At 35.3% G+C, this 25,906-nt stretch overlaps 1 protein-coding gene across 14 annotated transcripts in view; it reads left to right on the top strand.

Moving 5' to 3' along the window:
• Window positions 1–354: 354 nt before the first annotated feature.
• The window catches only part of cast (calpastatin), a 49,262-nt gene continuing 23,710 nt past the window's right edge, over window positions 355–25,906 (top strand). For 4 of the 14 annotated variants that reach the window (XM_065244035.1, XM_065244033.1, XM_065244032.1 and 1 more), the window contains exons 1-2: window positions 7,798–8,008; window positions 25,791–25,853. In XM_065244035.1, coding sequence (XP_065100107.1) covers window positions 7,904–8,008; window positions 25,791–25,853 — 168 coding nt within the window. In that variant the 5' untranslated portion in view covers window positions 7,798–7,903. Of the gene's footprint in view, window positions 466–816; window positions 1,015–1,621; window positions 1,667–7,772; window positions 8,009–19,184; window positions 19,345–25,790; window positions 25,854–25,906 lie in introns of those variants that run through there. The other 10 variants (XM_065244038.1, XM_065244036.1, XM_065244027.1 and 7 more) reach the window with 7 other exon arrangements.

The raw sequence follows: 25,906 nt of genomic DNA, 5'->3' as shown, positions 1-25,906 counted from the left end.
CTGTATATTAATACTGTATGTAACTATATGTATGCCTACAAAAAAGTACTAGTATAGTTCTAAGTGGAAGAGCACAGAAATGCTGAAAGGGTGTGGCATAATTTGTTCCACACATTTAACCATAATAGGCTAAAAAACAAAAGACCTATCAGTCTTTTCCATAATCATGCATGCACACACAATAGGCAAAAAACATAATCCATGTTCAATAGCCACAACAGCCACAAAACATGAGCAAGTTCTAGATGTTAGCCCATACTTCTAACACTGAATGTTGTACACTGCCATTAAATCAAACCTCCTATTACCCTCTAGCACAAATTTATTCCTGTATCCAAAGCAGGAGGAGCAAACATTGTGCCACACACCCACTAGAGAAAGTAAAAACTATTGTGGAATAAGTGATCTTAATCCTTAGACATGCCGCACAAAAGGAGAAGCCATGGTCGTAAAAACAGCAAGGAGGTATGTTTGCTTAATCAAACTATTTAGACTTTATATTAAGGTTTACAATCTTAAGACAAATACTTTAGCAGTCCAATCAGTTTTGTTTATGCAGAAATACTGTAGAGACAATGAGAAATATTGCTACTATACTTCACTGTATGTTTATAGCTCGAGTCAAAACTAAACATTAGTTACTTGGGTTATTTATAAAACTGCGCACTGAACTGTAAAAACACGGACATACCTACAGTATAGTGCTGCATGTAACCATAGTGTTGCGCAAGCGTTAGAAAAGAATGCAAGACTTGATAAAGCAGTTCGTGCTTCAACGATGCACAATGCAAATTACGCGTTAACGCTGTCAACGCAATCAGATGCAAAAGATCATCTTAAACATAAACCGCCCAGACATTGTTTTAGACGCAAAGTGTGATCTGGTACCCACGCTTACGGGACACGGGAGTGGCTTTATCTGAGCGTGAGATAACAAAACATTTAAGAAGCTGCGGAACATAGCGCAAGGAAAACTTTTGCGCCATGGCGTTCGCTGCGTACTGGATGACTCTCGTAAGTAGACTCGCACTTTAAAGACTTCGGTTGGTTGTTTCCATTTGTTTTGGAGTATAAAAGAGCTCGTAATGATTACAAAAAGGTGTTTACAATTGACTTGTCAAAGGCAAACACATCAAGCTTGGATCGATCTTTGTACGCATAAGTGCAACTTGATAAAAGCGGTATTTTACCTATTCGATGTGAAGTTGGGTGGTGTCGGATTTAGTACTGTGAAATAATGTTTTGATGTTTTTTATTGATTTTATTTATATGTATTGGCAAGTTTCCTAATGTGGTTAAGAGCAGTAATGTGGGCTTTGGCAAACGTACAATGAAAAATATTTAATAGCCTTCATACATTAATCATTGTGTCCTCATGTTGGGTTGTGGAATGCAAACTAAAAATGAGGAAAAAATAAAATAATTGTCAAAGAAAATATCCAAAAATATTTCAAATGATGTTTTATTACCATGGTTGGTTTGTTTTCTACAGGTTAATCTAGAGTCTAGACTATATTCATCCACGTTGGGCGTAGTGACATGTTTTACCCTTAAGGTACATTTGACAGCAGTAAAATTCATTTGTATTCTCTCTTTGTATGTCTTTTTGTTTTCTTTACAGAAAGGTGACACACTAAAACATGTCCCTGAAACATCAAGATTTGAGGTAGGATATCAAACTTGACCTGTTTATTTGGCTTAGTTTTCAAAGCATGTGTTTACATTAAGAATGACCAAATCAGATAATTTATGTGATAGAAACTATCACATAAATTATAATGGATTGAATGGTTATAATGGATGATTGTATTGGGTTTAATAAAAACTATAATGTGGTTCTGTCTACTGTAAAGTGTTGGGCTTTAATAATGGGATGTTATCTCCTGGATAGGAACCAACAAAGCACCATTAAATCGTACTGCGTCAGAATAAGTGGTCAAAAAAATGGTCTCAAGCAGTCACTGGGGCAGTTACCTTTATAAAGGCCCTTACAAATATGGATATATTTGGTACCAGTACATCTGAGATACTAATGTGAACTGTTTAGGGGCAAATGTGTACTTTTTGAAAGCGATGGCTTTAATGGTAAACAGCTGGTGGCTGATGGTATGTGTATTGGAAACCATTAGAGTTTGTATATTCAACAGAGAAATAAGAAAGAAACAGCCAAAAACAGAAAGAAAAAAACTGCAGTAGCTTTTGATACATATTTGGCAAACAATATGGTACATTTTTGTAATTTCTGTATTGTATAAAGGCTGAATGTGGTTTTCAGTCATACATTAGGTATGTTAGGCATGTCTTCAACTGTACCTTTTCTGTCACTGGGTCTGTACTCTAAGTTTCCGTTTGGTATCTTTATATGAATACAAAACAGAATAAAATTTTGGGTAGATTACCATACCTTAAGGACCTACATTGTTAGAAAAAAAATCTAAATATGTACCCTAGCTGTCAGTGGGGCAGCACCCTTTAAGAAGGTAATTGTATGGACCATTAGGTACAGATATGTAAATATTTAGTACCAATATGTACCTTTGAAATACTAATATGTATTTTTGAGGTACTAATAAGCTCTCTTTGGTCCCAGAATGTACTTCTGAGGTACTAAAATGAAATCCTTAGGTGCAAAGCTGTACTTTTTGAAAGGGTACAGCCCCAGTGACAGAAAGGTACAGTTTTGTACCTTTATTTGTGACAGTGTAGGCACAACATTGGCTCCATCTTGTGAATGATCGTGGTACTTGTCTGTTAAGGCAATTTTGCATTTACTTGAGAAACAGGTATAAATTTGAATACATAACCACATTTATTTTGTCTCAAATATGTAGCTTTTTTAATTTGTCAACATCCATCCCAGAAACGGCAAAGCAGCTCTTTTATATTAAACAATAGTCTATATATTATCGAGTCTTGGGGTATAGTGAATGCATTTCTGAATATGCAACTTTAGCACATTAAATAAATAGATTTTGTGTAGACAGCAATGCACTTGTTTGCTTGTGGGTCCCTGGCGAGGTCGAGGTGCTTTAACGTCTCATGATTAGGTCATGAAATGTACCTAGGAACATTTTGTGACTATATATATCCTGAAACCCCATTTCACCCGAGGGCTCCAGTTACAGTCATGTAAACTATAGGCAATACCCCATCCTAGCGTTTTCAATAGGAAGCACAATATTAGCTACTGTTCTGTAAAAAGTCAAATTTTCTCAAGATAAAACAGCTGGTTATACTGGCTTAGTCAACTGAACAGTCAGGTGTGTCTGTGATTATGCATGTCAGATAAATGTCTCCGCATAAACATGCCCATGTTTCAGGGCTTTCTTAAAGAGATTTTGTAACCCATTAATAATGATTTTGCTTGTCTTTAGATGTTAAAGTCAGTTTGTGTACTAAGTATGAGTGCTACAGGAAGTACTTGGGTGTGTCAAAACTTTGGGTCAGGTGTTGCCTACATAGTGGGGACCAGCCAAGAATTCCCATGAGGAAGAGAGCGTAGAAAACATGCATATCTTAATAAACATCTAAAGAAAGGTTTCAGTGTGGTACAGGGGTAAAGAATATAACTAATTAGGCCAGTGCAACAACAATACAAGTCAATGGAAATCATAACACTTTATAAAATAGCAAACATGTGTTTCTTTCTTCTTTTGGTTAGTAGACAAATGCAGGATGTTAGACTGAGAAAGGTCAAAACTCACTTCTTGATGTAGTACTGAACAATTGAAATGTGGATCTGACGCCGTTGTAGTTCTGCCCTTGAACATTCTCAACTTTACAGCAAATCTTAAAGGGATAGTTCACTAAAAAAATGAACATTTTCTTACTCTCATGTTGTAACAAACCTGTATACATTTCTTTTTTTTCTGATAAACATAAAGGAAGATATTTTTAAATGTATGAGCCCCATTCACTTCCATAGTAGAATAAAAGAACACTATGGAAGTGAATGGGGCTTATGAACGGTTTGCTTACAAACATTGCTCAAAATATCTTCCTTCGTGTTTATCAGAATTAAGAAATGTATACAAGTTTGTAACAACATGCGGGTGAGTAAATGATGAGAGAATTTTCATTTTTGGGTGAACTATCATTTTAAGGCTTTATAAATCAAAGAGAAATACATGAAGAGTTCTTATATTTGGTCAAAATATGTAAAATATATATAATTTTGTGTACGAATACCAATATTTGATTACACAGAATGAAAGTTTTGCTTTTAACTCCTCGTTTTAAAGTATTATGTTGTGAAATTCATCATTGCAAACTGCAAATCTGTTGTCATTGTTACCCATTTGATTGCCCTAAACGTTTTTGAACAATCGTCCGATGTCTGATAGTGGGGTAAAATGCTTTTATTTGCAAATACTGATTATAGGCAATATATTGGTGCATTGGTCTATTTGTGAAAATTTTTAAAACATATCTCATTTAACTTTTATCAAAACATCTGCAGAAAGAATAAATGTAATGTACATATCTTTTAAATATTCAACAAGGTATGAGAGAGATGTGCTATCCTGTAGTTAGTCTCAGGTGATATGTGTTTGCTGTGCAAATCTATCATATTGCTTATTTAGTTATTTTTAGTACTAGACTTTGGGTGTAAACGCAGGAAAGATCTCATGGTTGTCTAACACGCATAACTGCATATCCAAATCTGCTTGAACATGAATTGTCAGTTATGGATGTTTGGAGTCCACACCCAGACCCTTTAACTAAGGTATCTAATCGAACAGGCATGCTTTGTTCTTTGCATTTGGGGTGGATACCAAAAGCACATTGAGTTTAGATTTAAACTGAATGTTTCATAAAAAACAGGTCCGTGGTTTAGTTCCTCCTCTAAAAGGCATGTTGTCATTTTGGATATGATTTTAACACTGCCCTGGTTTCATTTACATTTTTTTGGGCAAAACTTTTGTGATATTTTCTAAATGTTGATTAATCTATTGCGATCAATGTAATGCAATTCAAACCAAATTTTTCTCTCGTGATAAGTCATTCCAAAAGTTATGGTGATGGATGTTGGTATAGGTTTACGTAAATCACGGCCACCGCACTACGCGATTTCACATCTTTAGAGAATGATCATGTGACATACACACGGCAGGTGACCTGCAAACGCGAGAGACCTCTGTTTCTATTGCAGTTTTGTGAAATATAAAATATATTTTCAGTTTCAGTTACATTTTTTGTTGAGCTATATTTAATATATTTTTGGTTACTATTGAAGTTTTGCGATACATTTAATGCATCCAAGGATGGTGTTACTTTTTCACTCTTTTGATATATTCAATATATTTTCGGTTTCTGGTGCTTTTCCCTTGCTGTATATTAAAGCTTTTTTGCAGTTTTGTGATTTTCCAGTATATTTGTAGTTTCTATTGCTTTTTCCTTTGCAATATATTTAATATATTTGGGTGTTTTTTTTCTTCTAGCGGTACATTAAAGCTATTTTCAGTTTCCATGGGGATTTTTTGCTGTATATTCAATCTTTTTCCCAGTTTCTATTGTTTTTCCCCCTTGCGATATATTTTGGGTTTCTATTGCTTTTTCCATTGCAGTATATTAAAGTTTTTTTGTTTCTACTGCAGTTTTATGGTATATTCAATTTTTTTCTTGTTTCTATTGCATTGTTTCCCCCTTGCACTATATTCAATATATTTTCGGCTACTGTAAGTTTTGCGATATATTTAATACTTTTAAGAATGGTGTTGCTTTTTCACTCTTGCGATATGTTCAATATATTTTTGTTTCTATTGCTTTTTCTCTTGCGATATATTCAATATATTTGCGTGTTTTTTTCTTGTGGTACATTAAAGCTATAATTTCCATGTGGATTTTTTGCTGTATATTCAATCTATCTATTTTCCCAGTTTCTATAGTTTTCCCCCTTGCGATATATTTAATATATTTTGGGTTTCTATTGCTTTTTCCCTTGCAGTATATAAAAGCAATAAGCCCCAAGAAGCAGTGGGTTACCAGTGCATTTTATAACAGCTAAGGGGCGTTGTTAGGCACGAAACGAAGCGGAGTTTAATGGCTTCCAGAAAAATTATATTTTTTACAACATAAACTATATCAAATGAAAGAACAGACGCTCCGCTTGATATCGCCATTAATTTTGCAACTGTAGAAAAATAAAAATATGATTAAAGACTCTGGTGTTTATTTTCATAAATCAGTACGCAGCAACAGTGGCGCAGTGATACTTATGTAATGCGGTCTGAACCGTGGGGTTACCGGGGTATTTTATCACAGCTTAGAACGCGTCTCAACCAATCAGAATGAAGAACCACAACGGGCCATTTTATAATAACGTTTTTTTGTTTCTACTGGTGGTATATTCACTATTTTTTTTTCAGTTTCTATTCCATTGTTTTCCCCTTGCGCTATGTTCAATATATATATTATACCTTAATATATTTAATACATTTAAGAATGGTGTTGCTTTTTCACTCTTGCGATATATTCAATATATTTTCGGTTTCTATTGCTTTTTCCCTTGCGGTATATAAAAGCCTTTTTTCTCAGTTATGCTGTATTTTCAGTATATTATTGGTTTCTATTGCTTTTTCCCTTGTGGTATATTAAAAAGCTTTTGTTTTCTCTCTTGCGATATATTAAATTTATTTGCGTGCCTTTTTCTTTTTGCGGTACATTAAAGCTATTTTCAGTTTTCATGTTTGTTTTTCTTTTTGCTGTATATTCAATATTTTTCAAAGTTTCTATTGTTTTTCCTCTTGCGATTTATTCAATATATTTTGGGTTTCTACAGCTTTTTCCCTTAGAGTATATTAAAGTTGTTGTTTTTGTTTCTAATGCAGTTTTGTGGTATATTTACTATATTTTCAGTTTCTTTTGCATTGTTTCCCCCTTGTGCTATGCAATATATATTTTCGGTTTCTGCTGCTTTTCCCTTTCGGTATATTAAAGCTATTTCCGGTTTCTGTTGCTGTTCTATATTCTAACAATTAACGCTTTCCATAACAGTTTTGCGATATATTCCTTTTCCAAATTCTCTCAAAAACCACCCATGTGAGCGTAATTTTATATTATTTTTTGAGATATATGGGTGCTTTCACAAAATTTATGTTTTGCTATTTTCGGTTCACAATGTTAATTTGCACAATTTCGAAGGGTAGTGGAAACGCAACTACTGATCCTGATCATTATGAGGGTCTTGCTATACTCAAGATAGTAAAGATATATCATGTACCCTTCTTCCTTTAGTATGTGAGTTCTTGGAAAACCAAACTTTTTAATTGTGAGTCTTTTATTTCTTTTGATTAATCTTATTTGCTTACGGTAGTTTGCATGCTTTAAAGTCAATGTTTACTATTTTTAGTCTCAGTTTTTTCATAGGAATAGTAGTGCATAATAAAAAAGAGATTTGCACTGCTGATAAGATCAGTTGGAATGTCCATATTGGCTCATGCTGGTTTGTTACTGGTCTAGCTAGCGGACAAGTATAGTATCACAGTATCCAAAAAAAAAAAAAGTTGGTGACAAGCATTTCTCATTTCTCACTCTTGCAAAAGTACCATAAAGTAACTGCCATAAACGTTTAACTTCAGATCATAGCGTGTGAACACACAGGAATACGCCTTTAATATTAAAACTGTACAAGGCATGTCTCAGTCAGGAGGTATAAATTCCATCCGTGTCCCTATTTAGCCATGCCCCCTTTCCTTCTTCCTATTAAACCCGCCTCCACGAAGTGCCCTAACCCCACCCCTATGCATGTCCCCTCCCTTTCCTCCAATGACCTCTCCCCAAACTCCTCCTTCTTCACCCTGTGCCTGGAACATGCTGTAGCACAGACAGCAGTCGCACACACATCCAGCCAGAGGCAGGGAGAGACACAGATACATTTGCCAGACGCACAGCACCACCAGACATGGGCCAGTTGATAAGCTGGATCCGCGGCACGCAGGACCAAACGGCACTGCAGGACGTCGCTGTAGAAGAACAGGTCTTTCTTACTGGATACAATCGTATTGAGGTCTCAGAGAGTACAGTGTGTGCATGGGTTGACTGTAGTGTTTGAGCACGTTGGAGATTTTGAAAGGATATTTACGCTTATATAATGTTTATTCATGTTGAAGCGCTGGTCAGGAGGTCTTGGCTGTGGTTCAAGCACACAGCGGCCTTCTGAGGGTGGAGAGCTGGAATGCTGGGAGCTTTGGAATGCTGGGAAGTTTGTTATCAAAAGTTTACAAAGGTCGAAAACTTATAGGGATGTTAAACTGTAAAGTAAACGTGCAGCACGCCCAATGTTTTTATTTATTTACTCAATTCTTGGCTGGGTGTTCAAGTGTTGCAATGTGAAATTGTTTTTTAATGTCTGCACTGATAGCGTCTCTGGGTGTGTTTGTGAAACATTGGTGAATCATTGGACTTTTAATGATTATACTGTAGGTTGGATGATGTTTCTGTATAACAAGTAAAGTATAAGGTCATGAGTTCAATCCCCAGACACAGTCAGATGGACAGGCAGATGCACAGATGGATAGACAGACAGATAAACATGGGTTGGATGATGTTTCTGTAGCTCAACTAGTAGCACTATAAGGTCATGGACAACCACGACACTAATATTGTGATCACCAGCTGAGTTTCCTGTAATTTTATCCTGATGTTGTTCAGATATCATGAGAAGCGAAGCGTCATGTTGGTGTTATGTATGAGCAGAGCTCTTTGATATGTGATGTTGGCCAATAAGCTGCTATTCAAATCTTCAATGCTGTACATATCCGCAGTGCAACCTGCCACCGTGGTTCAGCATCAAACATTGATGTTACACCAAATGTCCTGAAGGCACACGCATGCTCACTTTCACTGTGGGATTGTTTACATTCAGATTTTCTACTTTTTATATTGACACACGCAGCTGACATTTATACAAGAATTAAAATATTAACCATAGCCAAATTGGTTTGGATTAGACTGAGTTATACATTTTTTATAGATTGAAATATACATAATATATTTCAATCTACATTTCAATCTATAAAATATACAAATATACATAACATTAATAATAATAATAATAATATATACATTATAAGTATTATATATATATATATATATATATATATATATATATATATATATATATATATATATATATATATATATATATATATATATTTTTTTACGATCTGAAACGCAAGTGCGAAGCGCAAGTGAGAATGTGTACGCTGTGTAACGGGAGGTGGATCTGCCTCAGGACCGGTGCAAAATACGAATTATATATGCGTCACTGACAAAGTCAATTGCGCTGGGTGCAAGATAGGGCCCCTAATGTTAGTGATACTAATGTAGCATTGAGGATGTTAATAGCCTCTTTAAACCGTATTTGGTGTTTCACGTCTGTGGCAAACGCTGATGGTTGCGAATTTGCTTGAGACCAAACAACATTGCGTCAGGTGACGTCAAACGGAACCTGCGTTTGCACATTAGGCTTCACAGAGGGTGTGCTAAGGACGCCGGCAATTTGGCAAATAGATGGTTAACTGTTTTAAACAACTTTGGTGAAGAGATGTGGATGTTAACTTCAGGTGTGCTCGACTTTTAGGCGGCGTGTGTGTGGAAATGTATGTAAACAGCGCGCGGGTAAATGCGTCATTTGTATCAAAACGTTATGATTGGCCCAAAGCCGTCAGTGCGGTCTGACGTCATCCGTCCTAAATGCCGGTAATCCTATATTTTTCGTTGACACATAACGCTTACCGGTAAATGACTGGTAATCTTACAACCTCTCTTACTGGTAAATTGGCAGCACTGATTTACCTAAAGGGTTCTGTTCACACATGACCTGTTAACTGCAATTTACCAGTAAATTACCAGTAAAGTAGTGATAGACCGATATATCGGCCAGCCGATATTTGCGAGTTTTATGTGTATCGGCATCGGCCGATATGTGGCTGCTGTGTTCGCCGATTTTTTTCCGGCATTATTTACAGACAGACTGCTGCCGGAAGCCGCAAACGATTGCAGGTCATGTGACTAAAAACAACCAACCTTTCCATAGGTTCCAATGGTTCCATAGCACCCTCACCAGTTTTTACTATTTGTTAAATATATATATTTTTTAAGTTCTATAAATGTTCCTTTTTTTAAATTAAGACTTGTAACATTTGGCATCATCATTGTGTAATTTTTATGATGTAAATTGAGTGAGCAAAAGCAGTATCGGCTCCAAATATTGGCTCAAGCCAATAGATACGGTCATCGGCTAAGGCTGATGAAACAAAAATCGGTATCGGCACTGAAAAATCCATATCGGTCGATCCCTACAGTAAAGACTAGATTATTTCTGAATGCTGCCAAATGCTGTGGTTCATTTAAACTATTACAGTACACTGAGCTTATGTTACTCTGTAAAATGAATGTAAACAGTGTTAGCTAGAGACCCTTGAATTCTTGCATGGCCGCCAAACCTCTCCACACAGTTATGATCCATGCTCGTTGTCTCTCCTAGTCTTTAGCAAAACAAAACTTTTTATTTTCGACAAGGTAAAGACCAGTTTAGCCACAAGCCAGACTGATAAATAAATACGGATGGGAAGTTCACTACGGTTTAGGCACATAACCACGACAACATGCGTGGCATGGGTATAGATGAAACCGTCTATAATCGGTATTGCAGAACTCGTATTGTGTGAATATTTTGAATTGGGTAGCAATGAAAACCGAACTGCAGTTTGTACACTCTGCACTTCTAGGATTTCATGACATAATGATTTGAAACAAGGAGTAAAAATCTATTATTGGTATTTTTTGGTATTGGTAGATGTCGTTATAAGTAATTAATTATCGGTACTGGCGCAGAGATTTTGTATCGGTGCATCCTAAATATCTAGTGTTACTTTTCGAGATGATTTTTGAAATACTGCTGACATTCAGTATAACATTCACTACAAAGTTAACCAATCATTTTTTCTCTGAAGTTATTGTGCTACACTTGTTTTGTTGAAATTGTAAAAGAAGATCAACTTCTAACTTTATTCAACACATTTTGATGTTAAGCTCTAACAACCATGGAAATTTGCTCAGGGACTTAGGATATTTAGGGTATTTTAAACATTGTGTCTGTTTTGCTGAGTGTATTATAACAGTGTAAAGTGTATTGACCTACAGAGGTTGATATACTTAGTTAGTGGTGCACTATTGATTTAAACAGTGTATCGTGTGTTTTTAATGAATAGTTCACCTAAAAATGAAAATTCTGTCAACATTTACTCCCCATCATGTTTTTACAAACCTGTATAAATGTATTTGTACTGTTGAACACAAAGGAAGATATTTGTAATGAAGCAGGAATTAGAAGCACCATTGACTACCATAGTAGGAAAAAATACTAACAGCCAATGGTGCTCCAAAACGTAAACATCACTTCAAATATCTTCCTTTGAATTTAACAGAACAAAAAAATAATAATTTTAATTTTTGGGTGAACTATTCCTTTAACAGCACACACAACCGTTTGTATTTCTGTATGTTTGGGTGCAGATCCATGCATGTCTGTACTGTAGGTGTTTATAATTCCAGATTCAGCAGGTGACAACCGCTATTGTTAGTTATGTATGAAGTGATTTTTGTACCTCAGGTTGTCTCAATGGACTGTCACATTTATTAATTTTCAGCTTAATTAATTACAAATCTCCTACATTTTGGCTACATCTGTCATGCTTTGTCATGGATTAAACTGGCTTAGTTGTTAAAAATCCGGGCTGGTCCCCAAAAGGGGAAAGTTGTTTGAATCACGACATCATCCATTACAAAAGTTAATGCCATTTTGCTTTAAGTCCACATGGATTCTCTGAACGCATTAAAAAGTTCTCACATGTTCTTATGGTGTGAATAAGACATTGGGTTGAGTTAGCGTGAGATTGTGTAATGGTTGCACAGGGATGATGTCATTCATCATGACCTGTCCTTGCATGTGTAAGAATTCTGTACTTTATCCCACACTAAACATTTCAGAGCTGCATAACTTGTCAGCATTTTAAGACATCATAAGAGTGTTTCTAACACCTATGGTGTACAATAAGGTATGCAACAGCATACAACAGCCTTATAAGATGGCAGCACTTCATTGCATGTACAGTATGTGTTGTGAGGAAGGCATATCCCAATGCATTGCAGATGGCTCGGTGAAACAGCTTCAGCAATTGTGGTCATATGTGAAATAGGGATGCATGACGATTAATCACCATTAATATATAGCAGAATAAATGTTTTTGTTTACATCATGTGTGTGTACGGTGTATAATAATATGTATATATAAATATGCACACATGCATGTATAAAAAAAAAAAAAAAAAAAAATATATATATATATTATATATATATATATATATATATATATATATATATATATATATATATATATATTTTATATATATATATATATATATATATATATATATATATATATATATATATATAATACAAATTATACATAAATATACAAATGCATATACACATGTAAACATTTCTTAACTATATACATGCATGTGTCTGCATTTATCTATACAAAGTTATTATACACAGTTCACACACACATATGATATAAACAAAAACTTTTATTCTGCTATAGATTAATCGCAATTAATCGTTATGCATCCCTAATGTGAAATCATATATAAAGTCATTTTTGTGATTTATTGTTTTCTAAATACACATATAACATTGATATCATTAATATTGACTGAGCAAAGATTAAAATCAAAATAAAATGTGAAATCAATTATTAAAATCAAACTTTGATGCTTTAAATCACTTGGATTTCACAGACAGGGTCACATATATGAGTTATAATGCACTATAAATATACTTCATTTTATTTTATTCGTTACTAAAATGTATTAGTATCTATGTATTGATAAAACGAGTGTGTAAATGTTCTACTATTAGCTTAGAAACATTAACTTCAAACCTAAAGTGTTGACACAGTACGAAGTTGCATATGCAAACAGTAGACAGCCAGGCATCTCACTAGGAACAGAGCTTAAAATGTTGTTACCATACAGCCCTTGAAGAAAAGATTCATTGAACTACTTTTAATTTTTTTGGGCTGTAATGCTTGAATAAGTAAACACACAGCAGAACGACTCACTAACTCGTGGAGAGAAGTCAGTCAACAAACCACATGGAGAATGTTACACTAAATATAGACACATTGACTGCATGAGACGTCCAGAGTAACTTCAGCACATGTTCGCAATATCATTTACAGAGCTGAATGGATGATGATGATGATGTCAGATTCAGTGTAAGGCAAATTACTCAATACTGTGGTTTCGCAAGCTGTACGTCATAATCTGCTGACAGGGTTGTGGCACACCTGTACAGTTATTTCTTCATCATTTACACACCTTGTGATTCAAGAACATCTAAATACTGGGGGTACTGTAGTGTTTTTACTGTTACTGATGCATGCGTACTGTATAAAGATTACAGCATACATCTAATATTCCTATGTGCTGAAACGCGTGGAAGTCTGAATATGCATTTATGTGCATGTCTTTTCATGTGTATCGGAAACTTTCAAAAAAAGTTTTTTAGGTATACATTAGTAATGTGCGGGTCTGGGTTTTTTCCATCCCACAGGTCAACATTTACAAAGCAGTGTTTGTATTCATCTGTTTAAAAAAACTACAAATACCTCTACATTACATTAAGCAGCTTGACTTATTCTTTTAATGATGTAAATTTCCGACCTTAATTTCCCCGCACCTCGTCTTCAATCTTCACCTTTACTTTTACGTAAGGTCAAACATTTAAGGACATCACGCACGTTACATTACTTTGTAGGCCTACGTATTAGGGATGCTTAACGATTAATCACGATTAATCGATAGCAGAATAAAAGTTTTTGTTTACATCACATATATGTGTGAACTGTATATAATAACTTTGTATAAATAAATGCACACACATGCATGTATATATTAAAGAAATGTTTACATGTGTATATACATTTGTATATTTATTTATAATTTATTTTATATATAAATATAAATACCTAATATATAAATATATTTTTTTCTTATAATTATACATGCAGACTTTTTAAGGATGTCACATAAATCTTTGGTGTCCCTAGAGTACATATGTGAGGTTCTAGCTCAAAATATCATATAGATAATTTATCATATTAAAATTGCTACTTTGTAGGTGTTGGCAAAAATGTGCCGTTTTTGGGCGTGTCCTTTTAAATGCAAATGAGCTGATCTCTGCACAAAATGGCAGTGCCGTGGTTGGATAGTGCAGATTAAGGGGTGGTATTATCCCCTTCTGACCTCACAAGGGGAGCCAAATTTCAATTACCTATTTGGTTTACCAAATCAAAATTACTTGGTTGTTCTTTATCACATTTTCTAAAGTAGGTTGATACAAGCACAGGGGATCCAATTATAGCACTTTAACATGGAAAAAGTCTGATTTTCATGATAGGTCCGCTTTAAATAATATAGCTTTGGATAAAAATCTTTGCCACCTTTACAAAATCAATGCAAATGATATTTAAAAATTGCATAAACAGGTTTACAGAGCAGCAAAACAAACATTTATGATAAATTGCTTTGGCCTCAGATCTTAAGATCCATGGGATTTATTTGTCCTAGTGTTTTTTTAATCCGGTCTAAGCCTGCATAACTTGAATTGTATGTACTCAGTTAACTTAAACATTCCTGCATTCCAGTTGGTTAAAGCTCTTGTCACCTCTCAACCTCTCCATGAGGGTGAGGCTCATGACAAGCTCAATTATTAACAGATAAGGGTTGTTAAACAATGCTCTTAGTTATTCACGCTCTGTTCTCCGTCTATTCACACACCTTTCCATGCTAAACCATGCCAGCGTGCCAAACTGTTGTTGTCCGTGCAGACGGCAGCGCTTCAGTATTTCATGCATGTGGTCAGCGGCTCTTTCCTGTTTTCCTTATTTGGTTTCCTTCACTTAGTAGTGTAGCTCAGAGGAATGTCTGTGCATTCCAGCAAACACATGAGGGCAAATGCTGATTTTTGGATGGCTGACTTTGAAGTGTTTTGTAATGGGCTTTTTTGGATGCGATGTGCACTCTGCTCCACCCAGCTGCGCCCAGCCTGACTGCTTTTGCGTGTCACCAAGGTGCGAGCTTTGTCACTTGGGTGCAGCTTTTTAATAAGATTACATTTTATGAATGTTTTAGATGTCCTGCTGAAGATAGATGCATGCATCTTTAGGATAAAGGTTTAGAGTCATGACATATGTTCCAGTCCACTGATTTACATTTATGCATTTGGCTTTATGCATCATGCTTTTATCAGACACACAGTGAATTGAAGATATACGTTTTATCAGTGTATTTGTTATCTGGTAATCAAACCCAACATACATAATTTGACTGATTTCATGCTGATGTGAGCAGAAGACTGTCTGTAATCTCACACATTGTTGAGATGTTTGTCACATACTGTCACGTATGTATTTTGTAACCTGTGCCATTTTGACTTAAGCTTAAAGTGATAGTTCACCCAAAAATTAAAATTTTGTAAACATTTTCTCACTCTCATGTTGTTAAAAACCTGTATACATTTATTTTTTATGAGAAACACGAAGGAAGATATTTTGAGGGATGTTTGTAACTGAACTGATGAGCCACATTTATTCAGGAATAATGAATACTATGAAAGTGAATGGGGCTCATGAACGCTTTGGTAACAAACATTCCTCAAAATAACTTTTTTCGTGTTTATCAGAACATAGAAAGTGAAAAAAAATATTTTTTTCTCTGTACTAATCAAGAAAGTTAAAATTTATTGTAAATTTAAGTTCGTTAAATCTAAGATTTAAAGGCGGGGTGCATGACCAATGAAAACCAATGTTGACATTCTAAATCACCTAAACAAATACGCCACTACCCCAATAGAATCTGTACCTTCTTTTGATAGACCCACCCCACACATACGCAACCCAGGCAATGATGTCGGTTAGTAGACACGCCCATTACTGCTGATTGGCTGCCAGTGTGTTTTGTTACACTATACGCCGACTCCCTTTTCAGAAGTGTTTTTCAGAAATCATGCACCCCGCCTTTAAGCGCAACAATGATTTTTTTACAGTGTGGAAGCATTTATAGATAACAATATTCATGATGCACAAAAAGGGCTACACATTGATTCAGATTTATGTTGAAGGTTGAGTCTTTGACAGATTGTTTTCTTGGCTTAGTAAACGCTGGTGTCCGTCTGGATCTAACTGGCTGTGTTTGGCTTTTTTGGAAACCTGCATACATTTACATGCAGACGGATGTGCATATGCTATTTAAAAGAAAGTGATTTTTTCACAATTTAGATTTACTTTTTTGGTTTACATTTTGCATCGACGGTTGGTTCTTGTCACATGAATTCTGAAAAGTTGAGATGTTCTCAATGCGGTGCAGACGCACCTGGGAAAAACGTTGCTTCCATTATAAGATAACAAACTTGAGATAACGAACTTGAGCCCGCAAAAGACGCGAAATGTGAATCGCCCCTAACTGTGGGTTCACACCAGATGCGAGTTCAACAATTTGTGCGAGTAGATTACATACAAAGTCAATGCGATACGAATGACGCGATATGGGTGCTGCGTTTGCTGCGAAAACACGTGCTATTCGCCTCAAACGCAAATTCGCATGACACGAAGTTAAATGCCGCGAGTAATCTAGAGCAAGTAAGGTAATGCCCTGCGTTTGGTGTGTACACTACAAAAAATGATTTTCAAGAAAATTATTATTTAGTATTTTTGTCTTGTTTTCAGTAAAAATATCTAAAAATTCTTAAATTAAGATGCTTTTTCCTGATGAGCAAAACGACCCAAGAAAATAAGTCTACACTGTAAAAAATCCATAGAAATTACAATGTTATTGCAGCTGGGTTGCCGGAAATTTACCGTAGATTTACGTTTATGTTATTTACTAGCAAGAGTTTGTTCAAAGTAAAATACATTTTAAATATTAACAAGTCTTTATCATTACAGAATAAAACTATACAATAACAGCCTCATGCAAAGCATTCTGGGAACCAGAAATCATCATCAACCTTTTTCTGTTTTTGCTTCAGATTTTGTTTTCCAGAATGTTTTGCTTGATACTGTTTTTTTTTTTTTGTTTTACTCTGTAAAGACAAAGACTTGTAAATGTTTAATGTTCATTTAACTTTGAACAAACTCTTGCCAGTAAATAACATAAATGTAAATCTATGGTAAATTACCGTCAACCCAGCTGCAATTTCTACAGAATGTTTTTACAGTGTAGTTTTTAGACCAAAAATATTAAATTTAAGTGATTTTGTGCATAAAACAAGCAAAAAAATCTGCCAATGGGTAAGCAAATTTTTCTTTTATTTAGTGTTTAAGCAAAAAGTTAATGATTCTTTTCCTTACCCCATTGGCAGATTTTTTTGCTTGTTTTATGCACAAAATCACTTAAATTTGATATTTTTGGTCTAAAAACCAGACTTATTTCCTTGGGTCATTTTGCTCATCAAGAAAAAGCAATCTTAATTTAAGAATTTTTAGATATTGTTACTGAAAACAAGACAAAAATACTAAGAATTTTTTACTTGAAAATCATTTTTTGCAGTGTACGTAGCATAAGACTTATGCACTGTATTTCTATTGTTTATATATACGACCCAAACTATTAAAACCAAGTCATTTTTTTGTCATTTACAGTTTTCTACATAAAATAATCTTATATAATGCAAAGAACATCTGTGAAAATATAATCTTGATATATTTTATATTGACTGAACATGTCAAAGATTCACTGCAAAAAATGACTTTCTTAGTATTTTTGTCTTGTTTTTAGTACAATTGTCTAAAATTTCTTTTTCTTCTTGATGATCAAAATGACGAGAAAATAAGCATTTTTAAACAAATTATAAAATTTTTGTGAATTTATGCTTAAAACAAAACCAAAATAATACTTTCTTGAATTTTTCTTGAATTAAGTTTTTAAGAAGAAAGGTACCTTATTTCAAGATTTTTTTTCTTACCCTATTGGCATATTCACAAATTCACCAACTTTCATATTTTTTGTCTTAAAACTAGACTTATTTTCTTAGGTCACTTCGCTCATCAAGAAAATGCCATTTTTAGATATTTGTACTTAAAACAAGACAAAAATACGAAGTAAGAGAGTCATTTTTTGCAATGTGAAAACTTTGATGCTCATATCCCAAAAGTAGATTATGAGACTTTAGCCTGGATTTCAGATAACATATCATTTGCATATTTTGTCAAATTACTGGTTCAGATGGCATGTTGTCAATGTGTTAATGCAGTAGTTCAAACTTTTTCAAACTCAGGGCCTCCAGTTAGTGCATCATGAGCTCAGTCATGCACCAGAGGGTGCTGTTTTCATAAAAGTGGGCTGGGTTCAACTGAACAGGGTTTGTAGTTAAAATGGCATCCTGTCTCGAAAACAAACCAGCTCAGCCTTTTGTTTTGCCAACAGGAGTGTCCGTTAATATGGTGAGCGAGTGATGACACAGTCTACATAACTACGTTGTGTTCCTCTTACATAAGCAATAGCCCGTGACCCTATCTGCTGCTACTGGGGCTTCCATTGCAGGGACTTATGACTCATGCATTTATTTTCAAATGCATTTCTCTTTTTCGTTCTCTCCCTGAGCATTCCATTTTGTGTTTGATCATACCCCCCCTCTCTCTTTTTCTCTCTTCCTCCTGTTGTTTTCCTGACTCTGGGTGTGGTGGTTAGACTTGTATGTGATGCTGTGCTGCTTTCTGGGTTGATGGTGAGTTTGTGTCGTTCAGATTCCTGAGCAGTGAGTGTATAAGACACACCCTGCCTGACAGGCCTGTACTGAAAAGTCTGCGTCTGCACGGGATCGCTTTCTGTGCAGCCACTATAGACTTACGCACAACTTTTTTTTATCGGTCCTGACGTAGTTAACCCCTTAAACAATGCAGTTTATCTGTCTTTCGAACCTACAACCACCCACCCCATGTCTAACTTCCCCTGTCGCACTATGGAAACGGTCTTGTGTTTATTTTCCTGGCTTGCTGTGCCGAAGGCAGGGCTGTACCCTCTCAGCCAATCAGAACCCTGGGTGATGGGATGGGGCGGGACTTAGGCAGTGCTGATTTTTTCATCTTGCTGGTGGGAGGAGATCGAGTGCTGGGTGTGTTTCTGTATATTCCTGCATGTATGTGTTCATGAAGGATATAGTTTGTATATTTCTGTACAGCGAATAAAGGATTCAAGGTGGTTCTCTTTAGGATTGGATTGTAACTTCTTGAAAGAAAAGTGAAACAGGACCCTCTCTCAGTTTTGTTACAGATGGTATGTATCTCTTGGTTTTCTGTCTGTGGTTTCCTGCCACTCTGTGTGCCTATAGCTGAAGATTTTGCCAGCTGCGTTGCAGTTCGTGGAAACTATGACAATGCTGGTTGGCACGAAAGAAACGGCTTATTTCGTTGTCATCTGAGATTGAAAGATTTACTAGGCCTAAATTTGTCTGTTTTTAAACTAAATCTAATCCTGCTTTATCTAAAAAGTTACTACGTTTATTTTTACTATATTGTTTTACGAAGGTGTGTACAAAGTTTTAGAAGGCCTTACAAAAAGTACTTTTTGATGTCAGAACGACAGCAGGGGCTTGTCAACGAGTTCACATTTTTCAGATGTTTGCAGAGCCTCAAAATGCAATTTTCATAACCTTGCTCCATTTTGACTTAGGTAATAGCGATAGGTAATATTTCATGTCGGTAATGCTAAAAGCTCACTGCGGCCTGTATCTGATTGGTTACAGATTTAGTTGGGTTGTGTAGTTTAGCATAGACCGTTCTGTAACCATAAGCCAACTGGCAATGTTTGGGTGATACATTCACATGCTATTAAAAGCAAGTTCAACTGTTTCAAGATACAAATCCACATCCAAAGGCTATTGAAATAATGTCACAGTTCAAAACAACAAAATAAAATTTCTAAGCCATGGTAATATTTTGCTAATATGTTACTACTGGCTACTACATACTTGCTTGCAAGTAGCAACTTGAAGCCCCTAAAACAGAAATTTGCTGCAGCCAGGATGTAACATCACACTTATACATCTATCATATGGGATTTGATACATAGTTCAGACATTAACGCAGATATTTGCATACTTAGTATGTTAGTTAGTCTTCTAACATTGGTTTGATGAACGTGGCACACTAAATCTATGAGCTTCATAAACTTTCATTGTTCTCATTTGATTTTATAAAAGCATGTCCTAAGCAAACAATTTTACCTTAGATACATTATATTGGCTTTGTATAATAACAGACAGTTTATGAAATGGTTTTAAGTTGGGTGGAGTTGTGCATTAGTCATTGTTATTATTTATAAAGCACAGGAAAGCTTGGTAACTACAGAAAGGTTGTTAACAAAACTAATCGATGCAGATTTTGGTTGTTTTGTTCATTTGTGGTGTTTGATGATATATCATTTTAACAGTAAATATGATTCGATGACACAGAGCCTATGTGTGAGTTTTTAGGCTAGCTTTCTTATTGGCCCAGTGCTATTTACAGTTTACATATTTACCATATTATTTTATTATTAATATCCAAATACAGTATTGATCTGCATACTGCTTTATGTATTGAAAACACGAGCCATTTGAGTGATGTACAGTAAACATTATTGTGGATTCTGTAAATTCAAACTTCGCCACAATAACATCATCCACCCGACATTTTGTCAAAATTGTGAGGACAGTCTTAAAATCATCAGTTAACCTTTTTGAAATTTAGTAACTAGCTAGTAATGTTTGGCTGCATTATGCAATTCATGTTCTTGTAGATGCATTAGCATTGCATTAGCAGCACAAAAGGTTGGGGGTTCGATCCCAGGGAAATGTATTTTATTATTTGCTTTTTTGTTAAAAGATGACAATGCACATTAATTAACACAGTCTCCTATATAAATGTGCCAGATTTAGCCATTTTTATCTGCAGACCCTATATGCCTTGTAATGCACTGTAAGTCGCTTTGGATAAAAGCGTTTGCTAAACGCGTAAATATAAACGTATGTTTATGAGTTTATATCTTATCCAAGCATATTAAATATGCTAAAATTTTGCACTATTTTTTTGGAGGCTGTGGAATGTTGGCAGGGCAGGTATCTCTGTAGTACCTGATCAACCAGCCCTGTTAAAAAAAAATCTTTACTGTTGGGCCCTGTTCAGTTCACCCTAATGTTAAAACCAGTGAAAGGGCCAACATGACTTTCAATAGTTTTTTTACATATGCAAATCCTCAAATATTGTGTTCAAAGGGTGTGACAAGAGATTCAATCAGCGACTCCACCAAATATTCCTGGAGTGTAAAGTCATCTAAAGAGGGCAGTGACGCTGAGGCTCAAACAGGTTGGAGAAGACCTGTATGGTGGTTTCTACCTCCCCCATATTGTTATTTCCATTGATGCCGTCACCGACACGCTGAGGATTCTGGGAGGAGTCATGTGTTGTGTGGGATCTGTCTGTCATAGTTGGAATGTCCATAGGGAATGTTGACCGTCCTGATATTGAGGCGTGACTGTTTTGTGCTCTTTTGGGAGGATGATCTGAGCCCTGGTAAGATTTGTAGATGGGGAAGCTCTGGGATTAAAGTGACCGGTCAGAGAAACACATTTGCATGGCTAAATTTATTGTTAGCTGGTTGAAGGGAACTGCGAGCATGTAGTGTGGTTAAATCGACGAGCTTTGTGGTTGAGAAATAGGTTACAGACCCAGTGCATTCACAAATATTATCTTCCTTCTGTTTACCCACAACACATTGTGACTTTTTGTTTGCTGATCATACAGGTTGTTTACTTGATTAAAAGGTATCTAGGTGGTTACATAATTTTAATGATTAGCTCTACACCCAAATTCATTCAAGACTATACACACATAGGGTGTATTGGGTAGCTTTGCTATGGCAGTTTGTCTAATTGTATTGTGTTAATGTGGGAGGGGTTATTTTTCACCAACCGTTTCCAAATGTGCTTTAATGGTTTGCTCAGAGGCTGTCGGTATGCTCACTTGAATGATTTTATGTAATACAGGGTTCCAGACTAACTTTTTTCTCACTAGGAGCACAGTGGCCCCCAACTGAAAATTTTAGGGGCACAACCAGAAAATTTAGGGGCACACACCATAAATCAACATACTAACCAAATATTCACATTTCTACTAAGTAATACACTGTATAACCAATAAAAACTACAAAAAGTACAATGTGCCGTTTTAAATTCAGTGCCACATCACAAAAAAAGGTCAAATTTACTGGTCGCACATGTGCGACTGGATGTAAAATTCAGTGGCACACTCTCAAATTTTGTTGGCATTTGGTGGCAGTCTGAACCCCTGTAATATAAAATATATATTTATGATATATAAAATTATATACAATATTATAAACACACTATAAACACTATTTTTTGAGAAATGCCCGCTTATGAGTTATTCAATGCCAGTTTAGGTTTTTAACCCCTTAGGCACCACCCCACCCTATTGAGTGTAATCTACACTTTTAGAGCTTTTAAACAATTTATAGTTTGTCATGATTACAAGAATTCACATGAAAAGCAAGCACTGAAGTAAACGTTGGCATCCCGCTGGCGGGACAGTAACATTTAGCAGGATATAAATGTTTTGAGGCACACTCTCTTTATAAAAGAATCAATTACTCTTCTTTCATATTTTATTTCATAAAACACTGCTGAAATGTCTATTCTAGAGGCTTAGACCTTTCCAACAATATATAGTTTGTATAGTTTACATCAACAATATTCAAGTAAACTTGGGTGTCCCGTATTCGGCATGGCGACGCTTATTTAAATACCATAGTTAGGTAATGTCACATCCATACCGTGGTTTCTTCCTCATAATCCAAACACAAAAAATAAAATAAAATATTATTTTTTATTTTATTTTATATTACTTTTTTTCCATTTTTTTGAGTATTATTGATTCTGGTTTGTGAACTTTTTGTCACATGCATAACACATATACTGTATATTTTCCTTATCTAAAATAGCAAACATGAGTATAGACTGATATTTTTCAGTTGTCTGGACTGGATTTAGGAAAATATAAAAGGATTATTCAATATATATTAGTAATAAATGGTCTGAAAAATTTGATTTTTTTATTTTTGACTGAAAAGGTCACATCCATAAAGCTGGAATTGCTTTCATACTAAATGTAACATAAAACATTTGTAGCTCAATTGATAGTGCACCACGCTTGCAACACATATCAGGGGTTTAATTCCATAGGAACAATACATACTGATTAGGGATGCACCGATACCGATACTTGTATCCGCCTCGATACCACATTTTCAAAAGTACTTGTTAAAAGTCCCCCGATACCTGGAATTGATACCACGGTGTGAGAAATGTCTATGTTTGAGCGGCATGTAAGGGGTTAATGCCTCTTGTGTTGTCCAAAGAGGCAGAGTTTACAACAAACTGGAAAACTAGTCCTTTGTTTTTTTTGTTAAATTATATGACTAAAGCTGTTACCTGTAAATTTAAATCATGTTTTTTTTATTAAGTACTCGGTATCGGTCTCGGCAAGTACTGAAATGCAAGTACTCGTACTCGTACGCGTATTCCAAAAAAGTGGTATCGGTGCATCCCTAATACTGATAATACATATAGACTGAATCTAAATAGATTGATAGGTTGGTAGATTAAATTGTCTAAGGGGGCAACATTTAGTCCTAAAAGAAATGGGAAGTGAACTTAAAACCTTTAAGCTGTCATGACAACCATCAAAGCTGTTGTGTATTTGTCTTTCTGACATTTGGGTCATTTCTACATTTTAAAAATGGCATGTGCCAAAAAGGGACAAACCCAACTGTTTGCTTACATTTACCTAGAAAATGTTATATTTGACCCAACAATAGGTTAAAACAACCCATGGTTAAATTACAACATAGGATGCTGGGCTCATCTCTTTTTGACACAATGCTTGGTTATTAATAACCCAGCATTTTTTAGAGTCTACGTTACAGTAAATTAACTATGCCTGTGATCGTGTTTAACCCATTTTTTACACTGGACCCACATCTCACATGTTGTGGTGGATTTCATTTGTATCTCTGAAATATATTACATCATCAACAATCTGCGCTGTTTCTTTCCTTCATTCTGTTGGTACACAACCTAAAACCTGCTGAGCTTGTTGGGACACTTGAGGAACTTCAGTAAATTTATGTGATGGGTGTTGCTTGACACTGTGTTCACAAACCCAAAACAGAAGGACATTGTGTAAAGATCCAAGCAAAAATCAATGTTGCGTGTAGTGCAGTTGCTAAAAAGTGAAAGTTTGCTGTTCGAGCTTAGCGATGAGCTTAACCATTGTTGAGCCTTTGTGCCAAACCACTATGCCCTTGAGCAAGTAACTGGAGGAAAAGTCTAAAAGTGTCTTCTTACGTCGGTGTTTAAGTACTGTGTTAACCACAAGTGTTTGTAAAAGGTCATTGGTGGGGTTAATAGTTCTGGTTTAGTGGTTTAAGCTGTTGTGCAATATAGAAATTAATTTATAATAATAATAATAATAATAATAATGCCTATGATTGTGTTTCCATACTTACAAAAACAAATCCAAGTTCCTCAAGTTACCAAACCTACATCTGACATGTATTTCAGAAATAGCAAAATGCAATAGTGAGTGCGAGTTTATATCATTTTCTAGAAGCGGTTGTATGTTGGCATCTTTGCATATGGCATCAGTTATGTCTTTTTGAGCATCTTATGCTGTTTTGCTTACAAATGCCTAAATGATCGATTTGTTTTAAGCTGATCTTGTAATAAATAATCTGGTTCTGTGACACATGTTTTTCAAAATACTGCCAAAAGTCAAAGACATTTTTCTCCTTATCTGACACAGACCTTCCCTTTACCCACACACAACATCAATTTAAAAATAAAACGACTTCTTGTAAAGTCAAGCAGGGATCATTTTGAAACTCAATGTACATTTTTTGAGGTTATAGCAGGGTATAGCTACAGTAAAACATTTCCAATAATCTGTATATAACTGCTTCTCAGTTCTGCAAAAAATATCTTTACATGGAAATATGACTAATGATGAAAAAATCTAAGTTCACTATGATATATTATCTGAAAACAAAACATAACTTCTTGAACTTCTTAATTCTTTTCACTGTCATGACAAAAATGGTCTCTAGCTGACACAATGGCAGTACTCTTTAAAAGGGGTCCTGTACCATTTAGGAACAGATATGTATACATTTGGTACTAATATGTAACTTTAAGGTACTAATATGCACTCTTTGGTACCTATTTGTAGCTCTGAGGTGAACTCTTTAGGTGCAAAAGTGTACTGCTCCAGTGACAGCTATAGGGGATCTTTTTTCTAAAAGTGTGGTTATTGTGATATAGATTTATTACTTGAGAGTCAAGTGGCATATTGATTTGATTAAATAGATCAACATTTAGATCAGACATATATACATAAAGTTTAGTGATGTTGTGCACACTGTGCTTCTCTCTGATTCACCATGACCTCATGTTTCACGCTAATCTCATGATTTGCATGTGCTACTGGCTGTTTGTAATGTAGTGAGAAGGTTAAGTTCAAGTAATGGAATCTGAAGCACTAATGCATTTTATTAAAGTATATATACTTTATACTGATAACAGCCGTAATCATTTTTTATGATGATGTAAATGCATTTTCGCATTCGAGTACTAAACTATCTCTCTCTCTCTCTCTTTATCTTCACAGTCTCAGCAAGCCACACCCACGTCAACATCACAGGTCTCGGCAGCGAAACCTGCACAATATGAGGTAAAGATCTTAATCCTTTTCCTAATTTTTACATCAAACCTCTTTCTAGTGGA

Source organism: Paramisgurnus dabryanus, chromosome 18, assembly GCF_030506205.2.
Source record: "Paramisgurnus dabryanus chromosome 18, PD_genome_1.1, whole genome shotgun sequence".
Lineage (NCBI taxonomy): Eukaryota > Metazoa > Chordata > Actinopteri > Cypriniformes > Cobitidae > Paramisgurnus > Paramisgurnus dabryanus.
The sequence above is the reverse complement of the archived record's forward strand: the minus strand, read 5'-3'. Positions and strand labels throughout refer to the sequence as shown.